At 54.1% G+C, this 24,358-nt stretch overlaps 10 protein-coding genes across 10 annotated transcripts; 5 read left to right on the top strand and 5 right to left on the bottom strand.

Annotated features, from left to right (window-relative positions):
• Positions 1-33: 33 nt before the first annotated feature.
• Positions 34-1,014, bottom strand: MRS44_009348 (uncharacterized protein; the record flags this gene model as incomplete). Its single annotated transcript, XM_046267912.2, has 3 exons — positions 34-234; positions 284-397; positions 448-1,014. 3 exons carry the CDS (start codon positions 1,012-1,014, stop codon positions 34-36), a joined length of 882 nt encoding a protein of 293 aa, XP_046125436.1.
• An 842-nt stretch (positions 1,015-1,856) lies between these two features.
• MRS44_009347 (uncharacterized protein) lies at positions 1,857-4,188 on the top strand (the record flags this gene model as incomplete). The annotated part of the gene is made up of 4 exons (XM_046273145.2): positions 1,857-2,023; positions 2,079-3,192; positions 3,240-3,401; positions 3,448-4,188. 4 exons carry the CDS (start codon positions 1,857-1,859, stop codon positions 4,186-4,188), a joined length of 2,184 nt encoding a protein of 727 aa, XP_046125437.2.
• Positions 4,189-4,543: 355 nt separating this feature from the next.
• On the bottom strand, positions 4,544-5,554 carry MRS44_009346 (uncharacterized protein; the record flags this gene model as incomplete). Its single annotated transcript, XM_046281685.2, has 1 exon — positions 4,544-5,554. One exon carries the CDS (start codon positions 5,552-5,554, stop codon positions 4,544-4,546), a length of 1,011 nt encoding a protein of 336 aa, XP_046125438.2.
• Positions 5,555-7,735: 2,181 nt separating this feature from the next.
• On the top strand, positions 7,736-8,278 carry MRS44_009345 (mitochondrial 54S ribosomal protein mL40; the record flags this gene model as incomplete). Its single annotated transcript, XM_046267914.2, has 1 exon — positions 7,736-8,278. The coding sequence occupies one exon, from the start codon at positions 7,736-7,738 to the stop codon at positions 8,276-8,278; it is 543 nt and encodes a 180-aa protein (XP_046125439.1).
• A 1,214-nt stretch (positions 8,279-9,492) lies between these two features.
• Positions 9,493-10,390, bottom strand: MRS44_009344 (uncharacterized protein; the record flags this gene model as incomplete). The annotated part of the gene is made up of 5 exons (XM_046267913.2): positions 9,493-9,783; positions 9,843-10,034; positions 10,088-10,093; positions 10,150-10,228; positions 10,359-10,390. 5 exons carry the CDS (start codon positions 10,388-10,390, stop codon positions 9,493-9,495), a joined length of 600 nt encoding a protein of 199 aa, XP_046125440.1.
• Positions 10,391-10,925: 535 nt separating this feature from the next.
• MRS44_009343 (uncharacterized protein) lies at positions 10,926-11,615 on the bottom strand (the record flags this gene model as incomplete). The annotated part of the gene is made up of 1 exon (XM_065621258.1): positions 10,926-11,615. One exon carries the CDS (start codon positions 11,613-11,615, stop codon positions 10,926-10,928), a length of 690 nt encoding a protein of 229 aa, XP_065477330.1.
• A 3,428-nt stretch (positions 11,616-15,043) lies between these two features.
• Positions 15,044-18,529, top strand: MRS44_009342 (uncharacterized protein; the record flags this gene model as incomplete). Its single annotated transcript, XM_046267915.2, has 1 exon — positions 15,044-18,529. The coding sequence occupies one exon, from the start codon at positions 15,044-15,046 to the stop codon at positions 18,527-18,529; it is 3,486 nt and encodes a 1,161-aa protein (XP_046125441.2).
• A 1,301-nt stretch (positions 18,530-19,830) lies between these two features.
• On the bottom strand, positions 19,831-20,643 carry MRS44_009341 (uncharacterized protein; the record flags this gene model as incomplete). Its single annotated transcript, XM_046277766.2, has 1 exon — positions 19,831-20,643. The coding sequence occupies one exon, from the start codon at positions 20,641-20,643 to the stop codon at positions 19,831-19,833; it is 813 nt and encodes a 270-aa protein (XP_046125442.1).
• A 1,972-nt stretch (positions 20,644-22,615) lies between these two features.
• On the top strand, positions 22,616-22,913 carry MRS44_009340 (uncharacterized protein; the record flags this gene model as incomplete). The annotated part of the gene is made up of 2 exons (XM_046277767.2): positions 22,616-22,723; positions 22,776-22,913. The coding sequence occupies 2 exons, from the start codon at positions 22,616-22,618 to the stop codon at positions 22,911-22,913; spliced, it is 246 nt and encodes an 81-aa protein (XP_046125443.1).
• Positions 22,914-23,276: 363 nt separating this feature from the next.
• MRS44_009339 (uncharacterized protein) lies at positions 23,277-23,940 on the top strand (the record flags this gene model as incomplete). The annotated part of the gene is made up of 2 exons (XM_046277768.2): positions 23,277-23,290; positions 23,340-23,940. 2 exons carry the CDS (start codon positions 23,277-23,279, stop codon positions 23,938-23,940), a joined length of 615 nt encoding a protein of 204 aa, XP_046125444.2.
• Positions 23,941-24,358: the final 418 nt, after the last annotated feature.

Raw genomic sequence — 24,358 nt, 5'->3', positions numbered from 1 at the left:
TGGCTCAACCCGGCATGTATCTATGCAATTCTTTTAAGCCGATGCGCAATGTCCTCCATCAACTCTCAAATCTGTCCCATGCACAAAGGACGCTCCCTCGGACAACAAAAACACGGCCGGGGCCTTGAAATCCTCGGGCGCACCAAGACGACCCAGCAGAGCACCAGCCATCCACGTCTTCTCAACCTCGGGGTTCTCTTCGAGTAATTGATCCGTCATGGCGGTTCGAATATACTATAGTACTGTCAGAATCCGTTTAAGGGCCATTGAGGGTGTCACTTACACCAGGAGATAGCGTGTTGACGCGGATCGACCATTGGCCCCATTCTTGGGCGACGGATCGGGCCATTTGTTGGACGGCGGCTTTGCTCGAGTTGTATGCCGTGCATGACAGTCCCTTTCAAATTATTAGTTTAAACTTAGTTTTTCTTGGACTCGTCTACTCACTCGGTTGGCAATGTTACCCGACATGCTCGAGATGATGACAATGCTGCCAGGACTCTTCCTCTCCCGCAGCGCCCTCGCAGCGTACTTGCAAGTGTTGAACACGCCCGTGACATTGACCCTCAATATCCGGTCGAAATCGGCGGCTGGGTAGTCAATGGCTGGCATCTGCTGTTGAATGCCAGCACAGGCAATGGTGCCCCAGAACGGTGCTCCGGCCTTGTCGGCATCCGCTGCGATGGCCTGCATCACCGACTCGACCGATGTCTCATTGGTGACGTCGCATTTCCGGTATGACACGGAAGAGTTGTTGGCTGTCGCGATCTTGTTGAGCTGTGTCCATTCGGCTGGCGATGGCTCGTCTAGGATATCGAGACAAGCGACGCTTCCACCAGCCTCGACAACAGCGATGGCCAAGGTGATGCCCAGACCGCGAGCTCCGCCGGTGATGGCGACTGTCTTTCCCTCGAGGGAGAAAAGTTTGGGAGTTGAAGCCTTCGAAGTAGGCGTCGCTTTCGTCTCTGGCACTTGGGCCGGGAGCTCAATGTCGCTGACGATGGCGGGAGTCATGATGAAGCGATGATCGGAGTGTAGTGCAGAGTATCGATGATCAGGGCGACTTCAGGAACATCTCTCAGATATACTCTCGACGGATATCCATCTTGGGATATGCCGAAGGCGACAACATGGCAATTGTCTTCGGATGTACGTGATGGTATTCGAGGAAGTTGCATGCGATCAATTGATGTGCATTCATGTTCTGAAAGAGGTTCAAGATGGTGATTGCAGCCGGAGTGTCTAGATGTGGTGTTCACACCCTTTCGTGTAACGGGCAGTCATTGGCGACGTGGTAGACATAAATGTGTAGACAGTCTGAGCGTTGGCACCAGGCTCTAGTGATCGACTATTTTTGACAGACTATGTAACACCAAATGCCGCTGAAGCACTACTTGTGAAACAAGCATTGTAAAGACAAAGTGCATGATTCGACAAAACCCTAGAGCCTCCATCCAAGCATAAACACCATACTCCCCCTTTGGGTAATCACCTCTTCCAGAAACAATCTCAACCTAACCCAGAAACACTTGACAGATAATCCATACCAACTAAGCAAGCCTAAGCGCCTCGGGTTCTGCGACGTGGCGGGACACTACCAAATCTTAGCTCTCATGTGCCCTCCCCCGGTTCCAGACTCCCCTCGTGATCATCATGAATGGGGTCGAACCCACAATCCCACACCCCTCGTGGGTAGGACTTCCTGTTTCGGCATCTGGAAGTGTTTAACGGTTTCGTTTACTTTTTACGCGTAAGGTGATGGGAGAGGTAGCGGTGATATAAGGCATTGCCCCGAGTCTTTGGCACACTGCTCTCTCACTCTCTACACTCAACCCATACACACAAGTCTTGACAGAATGGCGCCCAGTGCAATTACACCAGAGCCCAAGGAGGAGCCCGTGGCTGGGCCCAATGTCCTCAAGCTCATCAAGAACGATGATGCCCAGACCATTGACCTCTTTCTGCGCCAGTTCCGCTGTCTGATTGCCGATCTGTGCCAGCAGTTCAATGGCGGTCATCCAGGGTGAGAAACTCTGGTCAAAAAACATCAATGGCATCGTCAACTAACATACTCGCAGCGGCGCCATGGGAATGGCTGCCATTGGCCTCGCCCTGTGGAAGTACGTCATGAAGTACTCGCCCAGCAACCCCGACTACTTCAACCGCGACCGCTTCGTCCTCTCCAACGGCCACACCTGTCTCTTCCAGTACACATTCCTGCACCTCACCGGATACAAGCAGATGACTTTCGACCAGCTCAAGTCGTACCACTCTGCTCGCTACGACTCGTTCGCCCCGGGCCACCCCGAGATCGAGCACGAGGGTATCGAGGTTACGACTGGACCTCTTGGTCAGGGCATTGCCAATGCTGTTGGTCTTGCCATGGCTACTAAGCACCTCGCTGCGACTTACAACAAGCCCGGCCACGAGCTTGTTAACAACACTACTTTCTGCATGATTGGTGATGCTTGTCTGCAGGAGGGTGTCTCCCTCGAGGCCATCCAGCTGGCTGGCCACTGGAAGCTCAACAACCTGGTCGTCATGTACGACAACAACCAGATCACTTGCGACGGCAGCGTCGACCTCTGCAACACCGAAGACGTCAACGCAAAGATGCGCGCCTGCGGCTGGGATGTCATCGAGATCGAGGACGGCTGCTACGACGTCGAGGGCATCGTCAAGGCCCTCCTCAAGGCCAAGTCCAGCACCGACAAGCCCACCTTTATCAACGTCCACACCGTCATTGGTGTCGGCAGCAAGGTCGCCGGCGACGCCAAGGCCCACGGCGCCGCCTTCTCTCCCGACGGTGTCAAGGCCGTCAAGGAGCACTTTGGTATGAACCCCGAGGAGCACTTTGTCGTGACCGACGAGATCTACAACTTCTTCCGCGACGTCAAGACCCGTGGTGAGCGTCTGGAGGAGGACTGGAAGGCTTTGGTTGCCTCGTACGCTAAGGAGTACCCCGAGCTTCACGAGGAGTTTATCAAGCGAGTTGAAGGTCGCTTCACTGAGGACTGGCGAAGCATCATCCCCGCCAGGGAGAGCTTCCCTACCGCCCCTACTGCGTCGCGAAAGTCGGCCGGTATCATTTGCAACCCTCTTGCTGCTAAGCTCAAGAACTTTATGGTCGGCACGGCTGATCTGTCGCCCTCTGTCAACATGATCTGGAAGGACAAGGTTGACTTCCAACACGTAAGTTGATTGACGAGTGTGACGTGACACTTGCTGACTCTCAACAGCCCGATCTCAAGACCACCTGTGGCATCACTGGTAACTATGGCGGTCGATACATCCACTGGGGTATCCGTGAGCATGCCATGGCTTCCATCTCCAACGGTCTCGCCGCTTATAGCAAGGGCACCATCCTCCCCATTACCTCCAGCTTCTTCATGTTCTACATTGTAAGTTTTTCGCCTTCGAAACGAGCCTTGCCACTAACAGTCTCAGTACGCCGCCCCTGGTGTCCGTATGGGTGCCCTTCAGAACCTCCAGGCCATCCACATCGCTACTCACGACTCTATCGGAACCGGCGAAGATGGTCCCACCCACCAGCCCATCGCCCTCCCTTCCCTCTACCGCTCCATGCCCAACCTCCTCTACATCCGCCCTTGCGATACCGAAGAGACGGCCGGTGCCTTCATCTCCGCCCTCGAGGCCAAGGATACCCCATCCATCATCTCCCTCTCCCGACAGAACCTCGAGCAGTACCCCCAGTACTCTAGCCGTGACGGTGCCCAAAAGGGAGCTTACGTCTTTATCGAGGAGGAGGATGCCGATGTTACTCTCATTGGTGTCGGTGCCGAGATGTGCTTCGCCGTCAAGACCCGAGACGTCCTCAAGGAAAAGTTCGGCATCAAGGCCCGCATCGTTTCATTCCCCTGCCAGCGCATCTTCAACAAGCAGTCTCTCGAGTACAAGCGCGACGTCCTCCGCTACCGATCCAACGCCCCCCGCGTCGTCATCGAGGCGTACGCCGTCAACGGCTGGGAGCGATACGCTGACGCCGGCTTCTCCATGGCCACGTTCGGCAAGAGTCTGCCCGGCAAGGACGCCTACAAGTACTTTGGCTTCGACGAGAACGTCATCGCGCCCGAGGTGGCCAAGCTGGTCGACGAGGTCAAGAAGGAGGGCATCGAGAGCCTCCGCGGCGAGTTTAGAGACTTGAACCCGGTCAAGCACGAGCACTAAACGATTTGTTACAAACTGTGGAAAAGGGTTTTAAAACTTAGAAGGTTCAGGCAAAGGGCGTCGGGCTCGGAGTTAATTATGTGAGATGAGTCAAACGATATAAAGTGTTTATAGAGTTTATGCAAGCATTTGTTTCAAGATCAGTCGCGTGATAGTTGTCAGTTTTTAAAAGATTTTATTGAGTTTATAACGTCTGTTATCTATACCCAGCCTGTTTCTGTATGTCTTTATACCAAGGCAAACACCAACTCCAAACGCTTCGCATCCAGCCAGACGATCAACATCCCAAGCGCTATAGCCCATATCCCAGTGATTCGTGTACGTCCCAAGCAAATACTCCAACAATCTCTATACCTCAAAGTCGGCGTCGGCCACCACTAGATCGCAGGATAAGATCGTATGGCGGTACCGCCGATAACCCTGCCATAGCAGCATCCTGGAGCAGCATCATCATGACATCGCCCTCCATCAACAATCTCATAGCCCTCCCATCGCGCAGCATCCGCACCGTAGGTTGTGCCGCCTGCCATGTCTCCTGTATCATTTGAGCAGCGTTCTGCCCAGCTGTCCACGCCTCTACAGCGAGATGGTTCCCCACTTGAGCCGACATGGCGAGGGCCTCCTGAGTGCGCTGTGCCGTATACACAGCTCGAGGGGCCATGGTGTTGTACGTCCTGGCAATGTTGTTCTGGACGGTCGGGACCCAGGCTGCAACTACAACCCGTGCCACCGCGAGACGTCGCATGCCTGGGAGGGCCTGGGCGAAATCAAGGGCCATCGCAGTCCGAGGATAGAGCTGCTCAAAGGTGTAATCGTACTGGACCCGGGGTCCAAACGGGATGTTATAATCCCATGCCGGGTCTCGCCAATCTGGGCAGTCGTCCTCCTCTTCATCCTCTTCGTCGATAGTAACCATACCGTCGTCATCAAAGACGAGAGGGCCCGGTCGGTGGCTGTGGTGTCGGTCCTCGTCCTCGTCCTCGCCCCTTGACCAAAGGTATCTTCTTATCCGATTCATAGTGGTTGGTCTCGGATACCAATCTTCGGATTCCTCTACCGCTAAGTAGTCAAGCACCATGTCCCAGTCATCGTCAGGCTCTTCGTCCTCCTCCTCGTCGAGGGCCACATCTTGCATGCTTTGGCCAAGGGGCTCCATATTGCTTGTCAAGATGGGGTTGTTTTCACGGTGCTCTTCAGTCCACCGTCGAAGCCGTGAAATCCTGCCCTCCTGAGGGTCCTGGGGCAAAGAAGGGGCAAACAGTTCCGAATCGGTCAAGATCGGGTTGTCAACCGTGTTTCGGCGGCTGCGACAGTTTGTTCGAGGACTTGAGACAAGGTCCTGTCCGGGAAGGTTCGGTCGAGACATTGTAAACGATAGGCTGGAGGATGGAAATAATCTCTTGCTTGCTTGCTGTGCTGGTGGGAGATAAAGATTGCAAACAAAGTTGTCGAGGATGGTCTGGGTGAAAGGCACAGGGAGGGATGAAAAGCTGGGTGAAAGAGTTGGATATATAGGATCTAACAGTCTCTGTTTGAACAAAAAGGTTGCATTCTGCATGGGTGAATCACAGTCTGAACCTTCATCTCTCAACACTATCTGTGAATGGTCATGCCCGTTCACGCTCTCCGTGAATGGATATAGACCGCCGCCCAAAGTATACTTCACAGTACAGCCGATTTTCTTTTCATGAAGAAATGCTTTTCTTGGAATATGGACCAACGAGCTGGCTTACTGGTCATGTTTAGTCCCAGTCATACATGACCTTTGCAATTGCTGATGCTCCATGCGACGGTAGAGTTGAAGATAAACTTTGACAACGCAGGTCTATGCTCTTTCACCCCTGCAAAGATTAATTATAGCCACTCATCCATAGTTAGAACTCATGGGCCATATTAGAAAATCTTGGCAAGATCTCGTGCTCATAGGGCAAAAGCTCCTGAGTGCGGTGCTAGGTGTCTTGCCGAGATGCACCAAACGCGCATCGTAGAGGCTACAAAATCAAATCAAGCCAACCTTACACGCCAACTTGAAGACACTGTGCCGCAGTTCTAGGTTTACTCTCTACTATCTGGGTATTTTGAAAGTCTATGGCGCTTATAGGAGTGCTTGTTTTTTATTTTCGTTGCTTATAGCCCCTTTAGAGGTCGAAGCCTCCGCTTCTTCCACAGGCACACTTTCGAAACCCCAGGGATACGATCATCTTTCAAGTATGTGAGAAGTACCGCCAGGTAACCAGAGAATGCGCTCTAGTCGGAAGTTCTTCTTGTAGTCAACACTCATCAGTCTCATCCTCCCAGCCAGATGCCAACCTACGTCACCCTCTCCCATCCGATACGAAGCACGAGGAATACATGTAGCCATGGAAAATCAAGATTTGAAGAAAAAAGATAAACCTTAAACGTGGTACGATATCACTAGTACATATGCCAGGGGGCGCGAGGAGAGTAGACATCCCCAAGACATTACTTGTACCTACATGCCACAACAGATTGTTTCCCTCCGTAACCGAGGAGCAGAGCAGTCTCAAAGGACTATTAACATCTTTGGCTCTAAGATTTCCAGAGTAGTGCCAGAGGCTGCGTGGGTTTAGACTCACCCTTGGATGAGAGGGATGGACCGAACACCCGAGTGATAGCCAGCATGCATTTGAGTGTCAAACCCAGATTGGCCAGTTTGCAACACAGGAGTGCCTCCATCTCTGAGATTTTACGAGTCCCTATCCAACGCTTCTACAGCTTAGGTAGGCCCCAAAGTCGGAAATGGTAGATTCTACACTTTGATGGCGCGTCAACTCGAAGGATTCCGACAGCATCCGCTGACCTTGGGTAAGGGGCGGAGCTCTTGACATTGGGCTGGACTAGAAATTCCAATGACTTGCCCATAACGATTGACACTTTACTGAAGCTGCATCTTTCCACGTCGGCTAACTGCGTCGATACTCACAGTCCGCTGCTTGGGGGTCCGATGTCGCTCTTTCGAAGCGCCAGAATTGAAGACTACAAATTTTCAGGATTTCTAGAAAATTCATTGAAAATCAACTCCTTTCAGCAGATAAGTTCCCTAGGCCAAGGGAAAATGCTTTCTGTCTATGAAATAGTGAGATGATATTGAAGTTGTTGTTGCAGTTGGAGCATCTAGGTGAAGTCGGTCCTCGGAGAAAGCTTTCTCCGCCCGACCGAATCCTGGGCTAACAATTTGCATCTCAGCATCCACGCCCACTTCAAGCAGGACGAATATCGGATCGACCCATTCAACCCGAAAGCCCACTCAGTGTCGCCGCAGGGCCGTTGTTGATAGGATCAATCAGACGGTTGGAGTAGGCGGGCAGCTCCCTCGGCGCAATTGGCATCCCCGAGCCTCGGAAGCGCATTCGAACGAGACGACGAGAAATTTCGACGACAAGCTTCGGACGAGCAACTTCTCGATCCTCGAAAGCCAATCGATCCTGATCCTTGAGTCGCTGCACGATAGAACAAGGCGATTCTCGAAGAATCAATCCTCAACCCCCTCCGAATCTTTAAACCGCCTCCAACACAACTCCTTACAATGGCCTCGATATTCTCTCTCGGCGGGCTCTTCACCCGCCAGGCCACCGCCCCCGCGGCACCTACAACCCGCCTCTTCTCAACCACTACGAGCCTCCTCGCCCGAACGCCCCCCAAGCCCCCGGCCAAGAAGCCGGCTGGCAAGGTGCCTCCCCGCCGAAAGCACCAGGCCCCCAAGTCGGAGAACTTCTACCGCATCCGCACCCTCCGCCAGAACATGTTCTCCCCGGCCCCTCCGCCGCTCCGCATGGCTCGTCTGAGGTATCTCCGCCACTGGACCATTCACCGCGCGTGGCAGCTGTTCCGTCGGCAGCAGCATCTGGCTATTGAGCAGGAGCGTCACCGCATGTACAGCGGCATGTACAATGCCTGTGAGGAGCTGCGCAAGACGGTTGGTCCTGGAAACAGAGATGAGGGGTACCTGTACAGAGTGGCCATGGAGAAGAAGGGTGTCTGGGGCACCGAGGCTGTGCCGATCGAGTATTCGCGCTTCCAGACCGAGTATCCCGCCAAGGAGGCGTGGAACCACGATTGGAAGAGGTAAAATATGAAGTGTTGAGTGTATGAGTTCGGCTGGGAGCTTCATGAGCATCAATGTGTACTGTATGTATTATAAGCAGCTGGTATATGATGGGGGTTAGAACAAGCCAATGTTTCAAGGGTTCTGAATGACAAGGCTGAGTGGGTGTCAAAAGCAGGCACGGTTAGCTCTATGATAAGTGAAAAGGGTCTCGAAGCAAAGTTATGCTGCATAGCCATCCAGACGTATGAGATTTATGTTCACTTGAAGCAAAGACAAGACCGTAAGCACAGCATGCGAAACGTCAAAGTCATCACTCTCTATCAAATATCAGCCTAGCAAACGACAGTCACTACCAATCTCGCCTCCATACATCTCATCTCCTATCCTATCCTACACTTTTTCCTCCCCACTCAAGCTCTATTTCCAAGTCAAATGATATGCAATACACGCAGAGAGTGTCAATGTGATTTTGCCGCCAACTTGGATTCGAATCCTACTCCGTACCATAGTTACCCCTCTTCCCCTTTTTGTGCTGTGCCGTGCCGCGCAGCTGCGGCGTTGCAAGAAAGTTTCGCTTGCCAAGAGATTAAGAAATACCCAGATCCTCCCTTGAAACAAAAGCCAACTGATTATTAAAAAAACGATGAGACGAATGCGAAATTGCAGGATCAGAAAACGGGAAGAAATAGCAGAATGGGGCTTGAGGGAGGACGGGGGCTGGGTTGTTCGTTCCTTTCTCCGAGAGTTGGAACTCCAATGAGTGAATATTCATTTTGTTTGCAATAACGCCTGAAACAACGCAGTGATAAGTAGCGGTCGGTGGCGGTGATGGCTTCGGGCTTCGACCGAAACGCCGACGGGGCTGTAAGCAAGGACCTTTTGGTCTCAAGCCTGCCTGAGGTGTATGAGTGTGTGAGTGTGAGTATGAGCATGCGTGCGTGTGTGTATACGCATGTCAAGTAAAGAAGTCCTCCCTCCAAAGCGCCGAGCAACAAGTCCTCTATATCCCGATCCTGGTTCCTTGCCCCAAATCCTACAATTATCTCCTGATATCCAACTTGTTCTGATATTATGGCCATAGCCGGGCGAGCGAGGGTGGGCTGTGGAGCCGACGAGGGCATTCATGGATCGTATGTCAGCCTCGTCTGATTCGTCCTGATATTGAGCTTGATCCCTTCGGCTCAGGTGTTGGATTCGCATCGGATGCTCATTCCGAAGAGCTAGGTCGCAGCCGTTTACAGCACGACACAGCAGCCACCGCCCTCACCCTTCTCAAAGGTCAAGAGGGCGGCGCGAGTGGCAGCCTCAAAGACATCGTCGACGCCCTCGCCGCTCAAGCTGGAACATTCCAGATACCGCTTGGCGTTAATCTCGCGGCAGATAGCCTCGCCGTCGTGCTCGGAAACGAATCGCAGCGACTTCTTGCGCATCTCCTCGATCGCGACCGGGTCTTCTCGGAGGTCCTTCTTCAAACCGACGAGGATAATAGGGACACCGCTGCATAGGCGGGTAGCCTCTTCGATCCACTGTAAGAGCACACGTCAGCTTCGGGGTGGTTCCATCACCCGTTCCGGGGGAGCCGCACCTTGTGTTTAACGTTGTCGAGGGAATCTGGAGTATCGATGGAGAACCCTATCAGGATGACATGGGCTTTTGAGTATGCAAGAGGTCGTAATCGCTCGTAATCTTCCTGGCCGGCGGTATCCCATAGGGCGAGCTGGACCGACTTGCCGTCCACTCTGCAATCCGTCACATAGTTCTCGAAGACTGTAGGGATCTGGTTCGGAGGTCAATAGCTGTCGTCGCAAGGCAATTTCGATCGGAACTCACGTAGTGCTGTAAAGATATCTGTTAGCAAGGTCTTGATACAGAGGGTAGAAGGAGGAGCTTACTGTAGGGAAGTATCCTAGCGTAAAGACGCTCAGCAGACTAGTCTTGCCGCAGGCACCATCACCGATAATGACCAACTTCCTATTATGAATGTCAGAGATCAAGTTGATATATAGATTGCCGGTATCGTGATTGATAGAGGCGTGGACGGGCGCCGGGACTGGGCAAGGCAGCGGCAATACGGGGTCGAGGCGCGCAATAGAGATCGTACCTGCGGATAACGTTCTGGGGATTTGCACTCATGGTGAATCAATTATATGGGTCAAGAATACGAGCGACGCTTGTTCGAATGCAATCGGAGGCGATGTTGGATCTGGAGTCTATTACAAGCCCCAGATCGTTAGGGATGGAGGATGGATCGGCCGCTCTCGTCGTCGGATTGAGCTATGGGCCGAGCAGCGACGAGGTACAGTAGCAAGAGGGCGTCGTCGCGATGCGTTGATGGGAGCAGTCAGATGAAGATGACAGGATAGATTCGAGAGCTCGCTTCGTTGGCAAGAGGAGAGAAATGTCGTCGAGTCTGGGCCCCTATTTTCTCACGGGCTTTGGATGATGGATGGTTGTTGGATGAGTGAGCAAGGGACGTCGGGGGAGCGCGGACGTGGAGCGAGGAGCGGGCAGTGAATACGGTTCAGCCCCGGGGGTAGTGCGCAGGGCGTTTTTTTCTGGCGGTGGGACGCAGGGAAAGACGGGAGAGAGAGAGGGAAAAGAGAGCGTGAGGACGGTGGTTGGAGGAGGAGAGAGGAGAAGATGGGCTTTTTTAATGGGAATACGAGCGTCAGAGTACCAAGGTAAGGTAGGTACGTATGTAGGTATGGATGTAGGTAGGTAGGACTCTGGGCTTCTTTTTTGAGGAAGTAGTCGCCCAGCCAGTCAGTAAAGCAGACAAGGCACAGTAAAGTCGGGGGTGCGTGGGCGTGGTGAGGTGCTGTGCTGTGCGTGCTGTGTTTTTTTCGGCTTGTCCCTGCGCTGCGAGCTGGGGCCGGCTGGTTGGCTTGTATTTTGGGCTTGGGCCGAACTGCGATGAGAGAGGTACAGCTAAGCAGCTGGGCTGGGCTGATGGGATGGAGGGATGATGGAGGGATGGATGGAGACGGGAATTGGAGAGTTGTTCGAGGTTTCCGGCGCTAGAAGCACCCGACTTGGATGCTAGAGCAATATAGCAGATGGGAAAAGCAATCACTTCAGCTCCGTGCGCCTCAGAGGCAGCCTCTGGTCTATTGTTGGCGTTGTCCTGGGGCTGTTTACGACGGCGACGGTGGGTGCAGGTGGTGGTGGTGGTGGAGAGAAACAGCTCGGCTCCCCTGGCGCTCGAGGTGGAGAAGCCATGGACACAGAAAACGGGCCCGGGACCTTTTTTAGCTGACGATGAGGTGAGGTGAGGTAAGGTAGGTTGGGTGGACAGCAAGACGCAGACAGCTTCTGTTACAACCGTCCAGCAGGCAGTGGAGGTGTGCTGTGGGTTCATTGATGTCACTCTATTCTCGACGTGCCAGGGACATCTCCACGGCTCTGGAAGATTCATCTTTGAGCAATTGCAAGCATTAGCAACCAGCTCACTGCGTAACAGTAAGCAAGCACCTTTGACACCAGCCAGGGGCATGCCACCCTGCAAAGCAGAATGGTTACCAAGCAAGCAACAGCAATAGTTCACCCAGCGAGCTCTCTCACTAACAGCAGCCCCTGGGGCAGTGCGTCAAGGGCTCCATCCTCCAGCCTGGGCCTATATCCCAAACAGGCAATGTGAAGCCAGCCGCAAAACTAAAGGGTCCAGCGTCAGCGTCAGAGAGACCGATCTCGATACGCTGACTCTCTTAGTCGCGGCAATACGCAGTAGGATGCAAAAAATTGCTAGGTGCGCTGATCTGCAGGCACATATGTACATGCTCATCGCGAAGCTTGCTCCCGTCCTTCCGGGGGATCCAATTAGCTATCGCCAGTATGTATCGTCGTCACGGAGCTGAGTTGGCTCCCATCAACATCCGCCAGCAATCGACTTTTTTACCTTTCAAACATGGTCATCCATCTCAGCGAATAGCAAACCTCACGCTCGCACTCCTTTGTTTCGGCATAAATTATGTTCCCCGCGAGGAATCTCCACCATCAACAGCCTCGTTGCAAAACAAACAAAAAAAACAGGTCAATACGATGATGACGGCCGCATCAGATCCATGGCATCTAAATGCCGACATATCCACCCCTTGGGGCCCAGATTCTCCCCCAACTGCCTATCCCGGAGTTTTCGCATTCGGTTTACTGTGTTTGGGTACTATACTGTATCCTCGACTTCAAGACTCCGCGGTATTTGCTTAGCTGGCGCCGCACCGTCATGCCATGTCATGTCACTGGCCGAATGCTTGGGCGCCTTTTGAGGCTGTGCACCTCAAGGCAGGAAAAAGGGCACTACGGAGATGCACCAACCAAACCCGCCCGCCAGCCGGTAAGCTAAAAACAGGCACAGGGACCTCGCCAGGACGAACTAGAGATCCCCCTAAAAAAGAACCCTGGCAATTGGATTGGATTGGCAAGAGAAAGGGCCGGCCGGCCTCCATGCCTTGGAGAGACCCCCGTGTCTCGGAATATCACAGAGATCGTCGCCGCCGTCAACTCTGACCATTCTCCCGGCTCCCTCCCGTCGGGTCCATGGGCATGCCTCATCCCAGATCTCGGGCCCGGCGGAATACCGGTACGTCTCCGGTTCGCTTACGCTTCATGACTGGCTGGCACTGGATTTTAACGTGCAAACACGAACATGGCCAGTTCTCTCCCCACAGAGGCTTCTTACCTGCGTCTGGTGATGACAGCAGATCGGGGTCCCCGACAGCCAAATCCGTCACCGTCGAGTGTCTTACCCGCTTATTCGCCTTTACTGGGTTGCACCACAATGCTTGATAGACGATAGACGCTCCATCTTGCTGCAGCCAATGTTGACAACTCTACAACCGCGTCTCTTCAGACGACACTCTTTGTTCCCATGGGCCGAGTGTCAACTTATCTTCAGGCGAGACACGCAGGAACCTTAACATGAACCGGTTCATTGTGGCAACAGCCCTTGCGAGTTTGCTCTCATCCTGTGCCGTCTGTCCCCTCACGTATTAGTGCCACTGCAAACGGCCTCTGTGCAGCTCACTTCTCGCAGCTGAGACTCGTCTATCCGTGTTTGGTCAATCAGCCGAAGCATCTCACTGTCGTCACTCTGTCGTTGACACTGTCCTCTCCGTTTGTCCAACCTTGAAGACAAGGGAACGAAAGAAGGTGTCGTCTCATTTCTGCGTCTGGTCGCACAGGCGACTTCATGCGCCAACGTGGACGCATAGGCTGTGCGCTCGTACAACATGAGGCTTGGTTCAGCTCCAGGCGGATGGGGTCACAGCAGTCGAGTCAATTTCTGTATTTTCCCACCTCGTGCCAAGCTAAACCAGCCATGTCAGCGCCATACGAGACCGGCAGCTGTCGTGATGCCGGCGGCTAGAGTGAAATTTGTCGCTTGCACATCAGCATCAAGAGTGAAGATCACAATCCAGGAACACCCCGTTTCCTCGGTCGTCTAGCCAAAACGGATGTCCTGCATAGGAAAACGGAGAGATGATAATCCTTTTGGAGCTCTATGAGGATGTAGTTCCTCGTTTCAACTCGACATGGGTGAAATGAAGGACTTCACAGTATCCGCGAAGTCGAGACGGATAGGCGTGGTGGGTTGTTTCAGCAATCTGGAATATGGAGTGGGCGAACGGCGGGCTTCTTCGGGTAATCGGGCCCCAGTAAATGACGTTGGTAGTCAATTAAGTTGGAAATTGACTCTTATTGTATTTGTAGTCGTATTTGGGTTGATATGAAATACTACAATTGTCGTTGCTGAACCGCAATTCTTGAGAGGAAATAACACGCGACATCCGGCTGATACAATCATGACTACGAAACACAATACTACACAAAGCTTCCTTCTACTGGCATTCCGGGGACACAAGTCAAATATTGACGCAAAAATGCCAAGAATACTTAATGCAGTTTGATCAATTGTCTGTCAATCCCCTCCTCAATTCCGCCACCTCCCATTGTCCCATGTTTGCTTGCCCCAGGTTCAGGGTAACCAAATTGCATCTTGGTGGTTTGCCAACAGAACGGAAAAGTGACGTTGACATCAAGGTCGTTTGCTCCCCACCCCCACCTGCCTAAGGCACAAACGAACCAGAAGGCTAGATCTCGCTCGTCACGTGCGCGATCACACCAGGCGAGGCAAAGAGCGGGGCCATCTCCGTCAATCAGATTCGTGCCTGCCACAGCGACCTGGCTCGTTCGGCTGCATGAGAAAGTACAGGTGCCATGTAACTCCACCAGAGAGTGACTTCCATCGCTTTGACTTGAGCCTTGAGCCTTGAAGTACTGTAGTCTCGAGCAACCTACGCCAAACCACCAGACAAAGACTTTGCAACATCTTCACTCTTTTACTCCCTCCCCGTACAACATCATTACACGCCTCGCACTGCCCTCGCGTCTGCAGGCCAGAGCATCTTATCGATTCCGCCCTGGGTCCCTCCCCCGCAGGCGTCATCGCTGACCTAACCCTGACCTTGGCCTCGCCGACTGTGAGTGCCTCATTTTGAGCCGCCCCCCAGACCCTCCACTCTCAACGTTCGCTCCGCAGCCGCCTCGCGACCACCACCTTGTCGCCTTACGACGCGCAATTCACGCTGCTCTCCTGCTGACACGCTCACCGCGCACAACAGATATCGCCCCCTCCATCCTCCCACGAGTTCGACAGACACGTGTCGCGCACAGCATCTTCATGCCCTCGACTGCCCTGCTCCCGTAAACCTACGATGCCGGCCAACAACCAGAGACCGGCTTCCCAAACGCCGGCATCGCCTCGAAATACTGCAAAATACACCAACAAGGATGGCTCCAAGTTCATCACCGTACCTAAAGGGTCTCCCTCCGAGTCGTCGCTCCCCCCGACCCCCACAACCGCCAAAGCCAGCGCCCCCACCAGATGCTAGCAATGATCCTGCTCCTACTGTCAACCGCAAGAAGCAGAAGCGCCGGCAGAAGGCCGCTGCGAAACTTGCCCTGCAGCAGCAGGCTTCTAACGGACACGATGCAGCATCTGGAGCCGGTTCGGCTGCGGGATCGACGTTGGGCCGCGGCCCCGCTGACCACGAAGAAGTTGAGAGCGATGATGAGCACGAGTATGTCCTGGCAAGCGAAGTGTCAGGGCCGACTAGCAACGGTCATCCGCTCCCGGATTCCAAGTCCAAGAAGAAAAACAAGAAGAAGAAGAAGGGAGGCGCAGCAAGCAACGACTCTCCACAATTGGCGGCCGATCGAAACCCTCCATCGCAGCCTAACATGTCGCGAGGTTCTGGCATGTCCCGCGACAAGATTTGGAGCACTAGTAACCAGGAGGAGCGAGAACGCATCAAGGAGTTCTGGCTTGGATTGGGTGAAGATGAGCGGAAATCCTTGGTCAAGGTGGAGAAGGACGCTGTCCTGAAGAAGATGAAGGAACAGCAGAAGCACACCTGCAGTTGTACCGTCTGCGGCAGAAAGCGCAACGCGATCGAGGAAGAGCTAGAGGGTCTGTACGATGCCTACTACCTGGAGCTGGAGCAGTTCGCGAACCAAGGCGAGGCACCTACCATGCTGCCCACACCCCGCGACTTCTCCCTAAGGCCACCTCGAGGGCTGCCGTCGAGCTACGGCAATCCACCGCCATCCCGCGGCCGGATAATTGAACATGTTGGCGACGACGAGGACGAGGACGACCTGGAGGAGGTCTATAGCGAAGACGGAGTGGAGGACGATGACTATAGCGACGACGAACCTCCCGAAGAATTCCACAATCCTCACGATCGAGACGTCGCCGATTTCTTGACGTTTGGCAACAGCCTTCAAGTCAAGGGTACGCAGCTTCTTGAATCACTTCTCCACAGATATGGTAACATGGACTTAGGCGGCATTCTCACCGTGGCGGATGATCTCCTCAAGAACGACGGCAAGCGATTCATCGAGATGATGGAGCAGCTCGCGGAGCGTCGGATGGCCAGGGAAGAGGATGCTCGCGAGCACTTCTCCCGCGGCTATGGCGGTCACCCCAATGGCTCATACTCCAATCCTCATAACCATCCTCCTCCCGACGACGACGAATATGATGACGAAGAAGACGAGGAAGAGGACTATGACGATAGCCAAGACGAGGAGTATGAGGATGAAGAGGTATACTCGAACCCCTCTGTGATGCCACCCCAGTCCCATACTGAGTGTTGCTGCCAGGACCAGATGACGGAGGAGCAACGGATGGAAGAAGGCCGTCGGATGTTCCAGATCTTTGCCGCTCGCATGTTTGAGCAGCGCGTGCTCTCAGCCTACAAGGAAAAGGTGGCCAAGGAACGCCAGCAGAAACTCCTCGAGGAGCTGGAGGACGAGAACCGCCTAGTCGAACAACAGAAGGCCAAGAAAGCTAAGAACGCCCAGAAGAAGAAGGACAAGGCTGCTCAAAAGAAGCAGGCTCTGGCCGAGGAGCGAGCGCGCAAGGAAGCTGAGAAGGCTGCAGAGGAGGCTGCACGACAAGAAGCCGAGAAGCAACGGATTGCTCAGCAAAAGGCAAGGAGCGAGGAGAAGCGAAAGCAAAAGGAGGCCTACAAGAAGGCGGAAGAGGAGGCTCGTCTACGGAAAGAGGCGGAGCGACAACGGCAGCGCGAAAAGCAGGCCGAACAAGAGCGCAAAGCCCGCGAAGCCAAGGAAAAGGAGAAGAAGCTCAAGGAAGAACAGCGACAGCGGGAGAAGGAGGCTCGAGAGCAAAAGGAGCGCGAGGCCCAAGAGCGAAAGGACAAGCAGGACCGCGACAAGCGGGAGAAGGAAGCCCGAGCTGCCAAGGCCCAGAAGGAAGCCCAAGCTGCCCGTGAGGCCAAGGAGAAGCTTAAGGAGGAAAAGGCGGCAGCTCACAAGGCGGCCACCCAAGCATCACAGCCTCTCCAAATTCCCAAGCGTGGACAGCAACATCCAGTCTCGATACCGACCGCCCTGCCGCAACATCCTCCTAACCCCAACAGCTACGCATCGCCTAAGATACCGGTTGCGACACCTGTGATTCCCAAAGCGCCGACTCCTATGCGACCCAGGACAATGTCGCAGCAACAGGACACGGCACCGACAAGCTCATCTGCGTCTCAGTCTGCTTCTGCTACTAGTCAGAACCCCTCGCCTCACTCACTGACACCAGCTCATATGAGCCCGGGCCCAATAGGGCAGCGCAAGAGTAGCGCAAGCACGATAGCGACAACGTCGCAGCATTCCCACTCGGTATCGCCTACGAATGCCCAATCTAGGATTGCTAGTCAACCCATTGGCTTCCAGATGCCTCCCATGGGAATTCAGCCTCCTCCAGGATTGACTCATGCACCACCAGGTTTCCCGAACCGCATACCCCATGAGGCCATGTTCCCTCCAGGTTTCAGACATAGTCCTAATGTGATGATGCCTCCTCCTGGCATACACAGCGCGCCTGGTCGTGGATTCCCACCAGCGTCTATGCCGCCCCCGGGATTCCACCAAGCCGGCGATCAGTTCGGAATGGGCGGTTTCCCCATGCCCAAGGATGTCCCCCCGCCAGTGCATACCCGCCAGAGCTCTGGACAGTTCGATATTCCACCTCCAACGGCGCAGCCTATTGGACGGCCTGCTCCTATTGGACGTCCCGGGAGTGTCAGCATGGGAAGAATGCCTGATGATCTCGATGATGAGACTACTCATCTGGGAAGTCGGGCGCTTCTTGAAGACGACGAACCGCTTGCCTCTGATGTGAACCCGGCAAGTCTGCGAAACCAGCCTCCGGGCTTTCCCACAGGTCCCTTCATGCCCTCAGGGTATCCCATGGCGCATAACCCCTGGGGACCTCCTGCTGGCGGCACGTTCCCTCCTCCTGGATTCGGAAACCCGGGCTGGGGCGCGCCAAGTGCGCCTCCGGGCTTCGGCATGGGATCTCCGGTTCCCTCGATGAGTGCCATCCGCAGTACGGCTCCGGCTCGGCATGTCGCTGTTCGACAGATGCTCTGCCAAGCCTGCAAGGCTCTGGGTGGCTCAGGTGACTCGGAAGGCTTCATTGATTTGTCAACCATCAAGTCGCAGATTGATGATATGACGGGTGACAATATCTCGGAGATTGATCTGCTGAACTTGTGCGAGACGGAAGGAAGCCCGTCCAACGGAGGTGGTGCTTTTGACCTCAAACGGGATGTTGACGGTTCTGGAAAACACAGGGTACGATGGCAGCCGGATCCAAGCGACGGATTCAATCCTCAGTATCGAGCCGTTGGCGCACCGGGTGAAATTGGCAGTCCATTGATGGGTCATGTGTCACAGTATGTGCCGCAGCGAGGGTCCTAGGGAGGCCCCATCCAGAGGCCGGGGAATGAAGACGCCCAGCGGTCCAGCATTGGCACGACCAGGTTGTCTAGACAAGAGAATAGCAATGGTAGTCTATCTGGGATTCTAACCTCTGGGAGAGGATTGCAAATGCGCAAAACCGACCTTGGCTTGTTCGATACAGAATCAGTCTTGGAGACGCGCGGTTTGTCGAGACCTTTGAATTTGCGAGCCGAAACATCCCCGGAGAGACCATTCAACCCATTTGAACACTCATGGAGACAACAGGCGTCACCATCGTCATCCACTACCACGACCTTGGAGGCACAGCTGGGAGAATCTTGTTTGTTTTCTGGACAAGAAAAAAATCCGTCACAGCGGACACAATCGAGGTTCTTTCTCCCGAGTGGACGTAAGTGAATGGACTGAGCCAGGATAACAAGAGGACATATTCGGTTGGGCTATGACAGGGTTCACAGGGACTGGACTGGACTGGAATGGACAGACATGGGTGATGGTTTTGATGCGGGATGCTGCTCAACGGTACCACTTGGAAGGTGTTGAGAAAGCGAACCAGCGGACCAGCGTGAAATTATCGCTGTTATTACCGAAAGGGATCTTGTTCGAGTATCGGATAATAAACATGAGTCAAAGCGGGCTTGATGCATGGACAATTTTGTGTCCCTAATTATTTGTGATGTGCATCTGTCAATGAAGTAGTGATGTTCTTGTGGGATGACATTGATGTGGTCGGGATGTGTGAGGGTGTTGATGAATCTGAATGGCAAGGATGAGGTGATTCCCATGGCTAAAATTGGCTTGCATTTGTTTGACCATGGTGGAGTAGAGACCAAGGGACAAGTTTCAACGGTGGGTCCAAATCTAACTCCAGCCTCGATACCTCTGTGATGCACCCGGGCCGTTTGAGGAAGGCAATGGAAGCACGTAAAGACAGAAGCAGTAATTATGTGGCAATGGCATGGAAGTACAGGTAATACTTTAATTCAACGTCTAGGCTCTCTCCCCTTTGGTTTCGTAGATGACATTCACACACAAAGTTGCAGACTTTATCCTTTCCCATTGCTCCGAAATACTCAAACATGAAGTTGTTGTTGTTGATGTTGTTGATGTTGTTCCCTGGCCTGACAAAAAGGTATCAAAAAAGACGTAACCCTCGCCCCATGGCCTTGAACCGAGTCAAATAGACTCCCCCGACGCGTTCAAAAAGAGACAGCTCAGCGTTGGGGTGGTGGTGCCCATGAAAGCTCCTCCCAGACGCTGGAAAGCCTTCCCGACTCCCTTCCTCGGACGGACCGTTCCGCCTAGATTCGGGTCTGGTCCTGGAAGGGGTTGGCTCCGGCGTTTGATGGGTTCGACTGACCAGAGGCGTTGCGGATGAGGGGCTGGCGCTGGGCGGCGCGCTGCTTCTTGGTGGCGGCACGGGCGAGAGCGACAGCCTCGGACTTGGCGGCGAGACGCTTCTGCTCCTTCTTGTCTCTGCAGCACATGAAGGTCAGATAACCCATCATGAGGGCGAGGGCGCCGGCAAAGACGATGGCGATGATGATGCCGGCCGTGTCTATCTCCTTCTTGACCAGGCAGATGGTTTCGTTGCTGTTGTCGAGCAAGGTGCAGATGACATCGTCACGGCAGGTGCTCGTGGTGGTGGTGATGGAGGAGCAGGATCCCGTCTCGGCTGTACCGCTCTTGGTCTTGACGTCGCAAGCTGTCGTGTCCTTGACCTTGGCGGTCAAGCAGTCCTTGCCAGACGAGGTGTCGGGGGTCTCTCGCTTGAATAGGGTTGGCCCAGCGGCGGCGACGCGGGGAGCGATGGTGGGAAGAGGAGCGGCCGGGAAGCGCTTCTTGAGGTCCTCACCCTTGGCGAGCTCCTCGCATCGCTGCCATGTGCGGCGGGCCTCGGCGCCAGCCTCCCGGGAGGAGCAGCCGGCGTCGGTGTAGCAGCCCTGGACGGCGGGCTCTTCGGGGGATTCGAGCTTGGAGAGGCACGCAGCGAGGGCGGACTGGTCGGCGCAGTCGGCGTAAGCGGCCAGGTCAACGCTGTTTTGGGCGAGACACTCTTGCTGGGCGATGGCGAGCGCGTTGCCCGCGAAGAAGACGGCGGATGAGAAGCGCATGCTGGCGGTTTTTCGGGAGGGAGTTCGACCCTACAAGACTTTCGGCGAGAAAAAAGAAGGGAGGGCGATCGGCTGGCGATGGTATGGGATGGCTTGGTCTGACTTGCTCCAGAGGATGCCCCGCAAGCTCCAGTTGTCGATTGCGATTGATGGTCGGAAATCAAGACACGTCAATCCCTTGCAGCAGAACAAAGGGAGAGAGGAAAACGACGGGGTGTGGGAGTCGGAGATGGAGAAGGGTTTGGCGTTTTTGATGATGGGTGATGGATGTGACCCAGCAAGGGGGGAGAAGAGCAAGAATGGAGGAAGGGGAAAAAAAGAAAAAAGAAGCGAAAAAGCCAAATGAGAAGGGATTACTTCTTTGCCTGGGAATGGATGGCTGGACGTGAACAAACAGGACAGGGTGTGAGGCGGCCTTTGGGGCTGGGCTTACTATTATGGGGACCAGCCTGCTAAAAAAGGGGAGATGATCGATCCCTGAATGGGCGGCAGACAGACAGACAGTGAGACGCCCACTCTGGAGCCCTGGAGGGAGATGAGCTAGTGAGCAGTCAGCCTTGGAGATGAGGAGGGTCCTTGGGGCGACCGGGGTACTGCAGCTGTCCTGTTGGTACAGTAAGACTGTGTCGTTGCCGCTGAGTAGCTGGAAATTACGGGCTGGACTGCCGCACACTGCAACTATCCCATCCCCATCCCCATGGATGAGCTGGCAGAGCGTGTGGCGCTGGGTGGAACTAACGTTGAGAGCGCGGCTGAGAGCGTGAGACATGGCCTCCGCGTTCATATCGAGTCTAGCTATTCTATGGTGGTGGCTTGGATGGGTTCAGCCGTGGGAGGTTTTCTTCAAGAACCGCTTTGTTCCCACATGGCCACCAGAGACAGATTGAAGCTGTCCGGCAATGGGTCTCTCTACTACCTACGTACGGGAGCATCTCGGCAGAGAGTGTGTTTTCAGACAAAAACAGGGACTGACCCATCTCGGGCTGGGATGGAAGCTGGCAACGCAGCGGGCATCCCCTTATGCACGCATAAGCACAAGCCTCCGCAAGCGCTCAGTGGCTGAGGGGATCCAGCTTGGAAGGATGGCGGTGCGCGGCACATGGGGGGGGGCCCTGACCGGGGGTTGTTGGTTTTTTGGCTGCTGGTGCGACAACGGGCTTTGAGTGGAGAGGAGTGACATTTTCGTTTTACGGGTTGGGTTTTGTCTACGGCTGTTGGATCTTTGTTTCTAGGGAACTTTGGTGAGAGGCTGAATATGGATAGCTTGACCTGTCAATAGAAACCCTAACAAAAGTGAGGTGAGAAAGACGGTCAGGGTCAGGATGGATGCTTACGGCTTACAGCTTGGTCTCTTTCACCCCTGTCGCTCACCCCGAACGCCATCAAGCGCTTTGGGGTTTAAAGAGCCAGGCCTCGCAAAGAGAAGACCGAGACTCTTTTTCTGTCGAGTTTTGCTGTCGGAACATGCCGACTCCCAAGGTAGGTTCCAAGGCAAGGTATTCCCGACTCGTCAACCATTGGGTTTGTCCACGCAATCATTTTTTTGCCATGGATGTTCAGGGGGGCCTGATGGGTCAGTGCATTTCTCTGGACAACAATCAAAAATACGAAAAAAAATCTCCGACAACAGGATCAATCTAATCCATCACTCGTTTTCTCTTACAAACTGAATGGTAGAAATGCCCTGAATCTTGATGATGCTTCCTGTCTCACAAAGTGCACGTCATGGGCTTTTCCTCCCGGGCAACGGGCGCGCAGCCAATCCGGCCGATTGCCATGTGAGGCTACGTCATCGTCGCGAGAAGCTTCCGAAGCCCGTTCGTAAGTTGATTGTACGAGGAAAGTAGGAAGGTATAAAAACCAGGCTACGGCGGAGGTTTCCAAGAGCATTATCTTGATTCTCTTTTTTAAATCTACACGAGATAGGCAATTTTTACACTATTCACAACACGCAAAACAAACAATCTTCACCATGCCTCTTGTCGTTCCCGGTATCAACTCTACTTCTGGCGATAACGCCGAGGAGTGGCAGAACAAGCTCGTCGGCAAGAAGCTCTCCGAGTCAGAGTCCAACGAGACGGTATGTTTCCACTCTCTAACGAACCGGTTCATACCAAGCTGACCAGTCGCAGGTCTTTTGCAAGCGGGATCTTCCTGAGGAGACGCGCATCATTGAGCCCGGCATGATGGTGACAAAGGACTTCAAGGAGAACCGGCTCAACGTTCACCTCAAGGACGATGGAACCGTATCGCACGTTGTCAAGGGATGAGTTGGTGGTTCGTCTGTGTGAGGTTGTACGAATAAACGAGGGATGGCACGACAGCATGAATAAATGAGAACAACAGCATCACAAACAATACCTACCCTGACGCGTGTTCATCGTAGACGCCATGAATTCAATTCATGGTGATGCTCAAAAACCCCCCCGTATTGCATCTCGAGACTTACCCCGCCACTCCGATCCGCGGGGCATCGACTTTTCCCCCTACCAAAACAGCCCACCCCACCAAGACACGAGACGAAGCTTCTCCCTCACGAGAGCCAGTCCCTTTAATCGTTGCTACGCGTCTCAATCCATTTCAATTCTTTTGTATTTATAGACCATCACTTGGCACTGCCGTAAGCCGTCGCCATGTTCAAGAAAGAGTACATCCTCCTCGATCCAAAGCCCCTCACCAAAAGCTAATCTCTCTAGGATCCAATCCTCGCCGAAGCAAAAGCTCAAGTCGTCGGTCCAGCGATCCCTCCGACAGGCGCTCCTGTCCACGTACCCGCTCCTCACGCCGCACATTGACGAGATCCTACCCAAGAAGGCGTCCCTGGCGAGCATGAAGCTCACGGACCGCAACACGCTGTACGTCCTCGACTCAACGCCGCTCTTCTACCAGCAGGACATCTCGTCGACTATTATCCCTCACCTGCGTCTCGTGCACCGATTCCCCGACGCGTTCCCGAGTATCCGCATAGACCGTGGTGCTATCCGCTTCGTGCTCTCGGGTGCTACACTCATGGCTCCTGGCTTGACCTCCCCTGGGGGTAGGCTGCCGGCTGATGATGTCCCTGAGAGGTTGGAGGAAGGCAAAGAGATGGAGCAGAAACTAGAGGAGGATGGACGATGGAGCCGGGAGCTTGAGAAGGGTGAGCCTGTGGTCGTCATGGCCGAGGGCAAGGTGGAGGCTTGCGCCGTGGGGACGCTGGTGGCGGGGACCAAGGAGGTCAAGGCCAAGGGCAAGGGGCCCGTGATTGAGGACGCGCACTTCCTGGGCGACGGTCTATGGAACCTGAACACCGAGTGAGGAACATTGGCTTTGGGATTGGAGTGGGATATCGTGATACCAAACATACGTCGAGATGGAAAGCTCATGCCAAGAGATGGTGTCAGGGTCTTCGGTTGGGTCAGGGCCGAGTCGTGTCACCCGGAATCGACCGAATATTGAAACGCAGCGAGGACGTCTTAGGATATCGATTCGGCCGTTGTTTATCGGCACCTTGTTGCTTCTGAGGAAAGATTTTAGACAATAATATCTTGGTTAAGAGTGCCTTGAAGACTAGGTCTGTGAAGTCTGTCTAGCAAACCTCTATGTGTCTGGGCCAAGCTAGACTGCCCTATCGGAGCTCGAGGTCTAAATACGTGAATACTCATCGTTAGCGATAATATTAATAGATGGCACCTCTCGAGTGGTCCTGTGTCTACAGTGACTGCAAGCCTCAGTG

The sequence above is a fragment of the Fusarium solani genome, assembly GCF_023522795.1.
Source record: "Fusarium solani strain SB1 chromosome Unknown bctg00000005, whole genome shotgun sequence".
Lineage (NCBI taxonomy): Eukaryota > Fungi > Ascomycota > Sordariomycetes > Hypocreales > Nectriaceae > Fusarium > Fusarium solani.
This window is presented reverse-complemented; position numbering and strand designations above follow the sequence as displayed.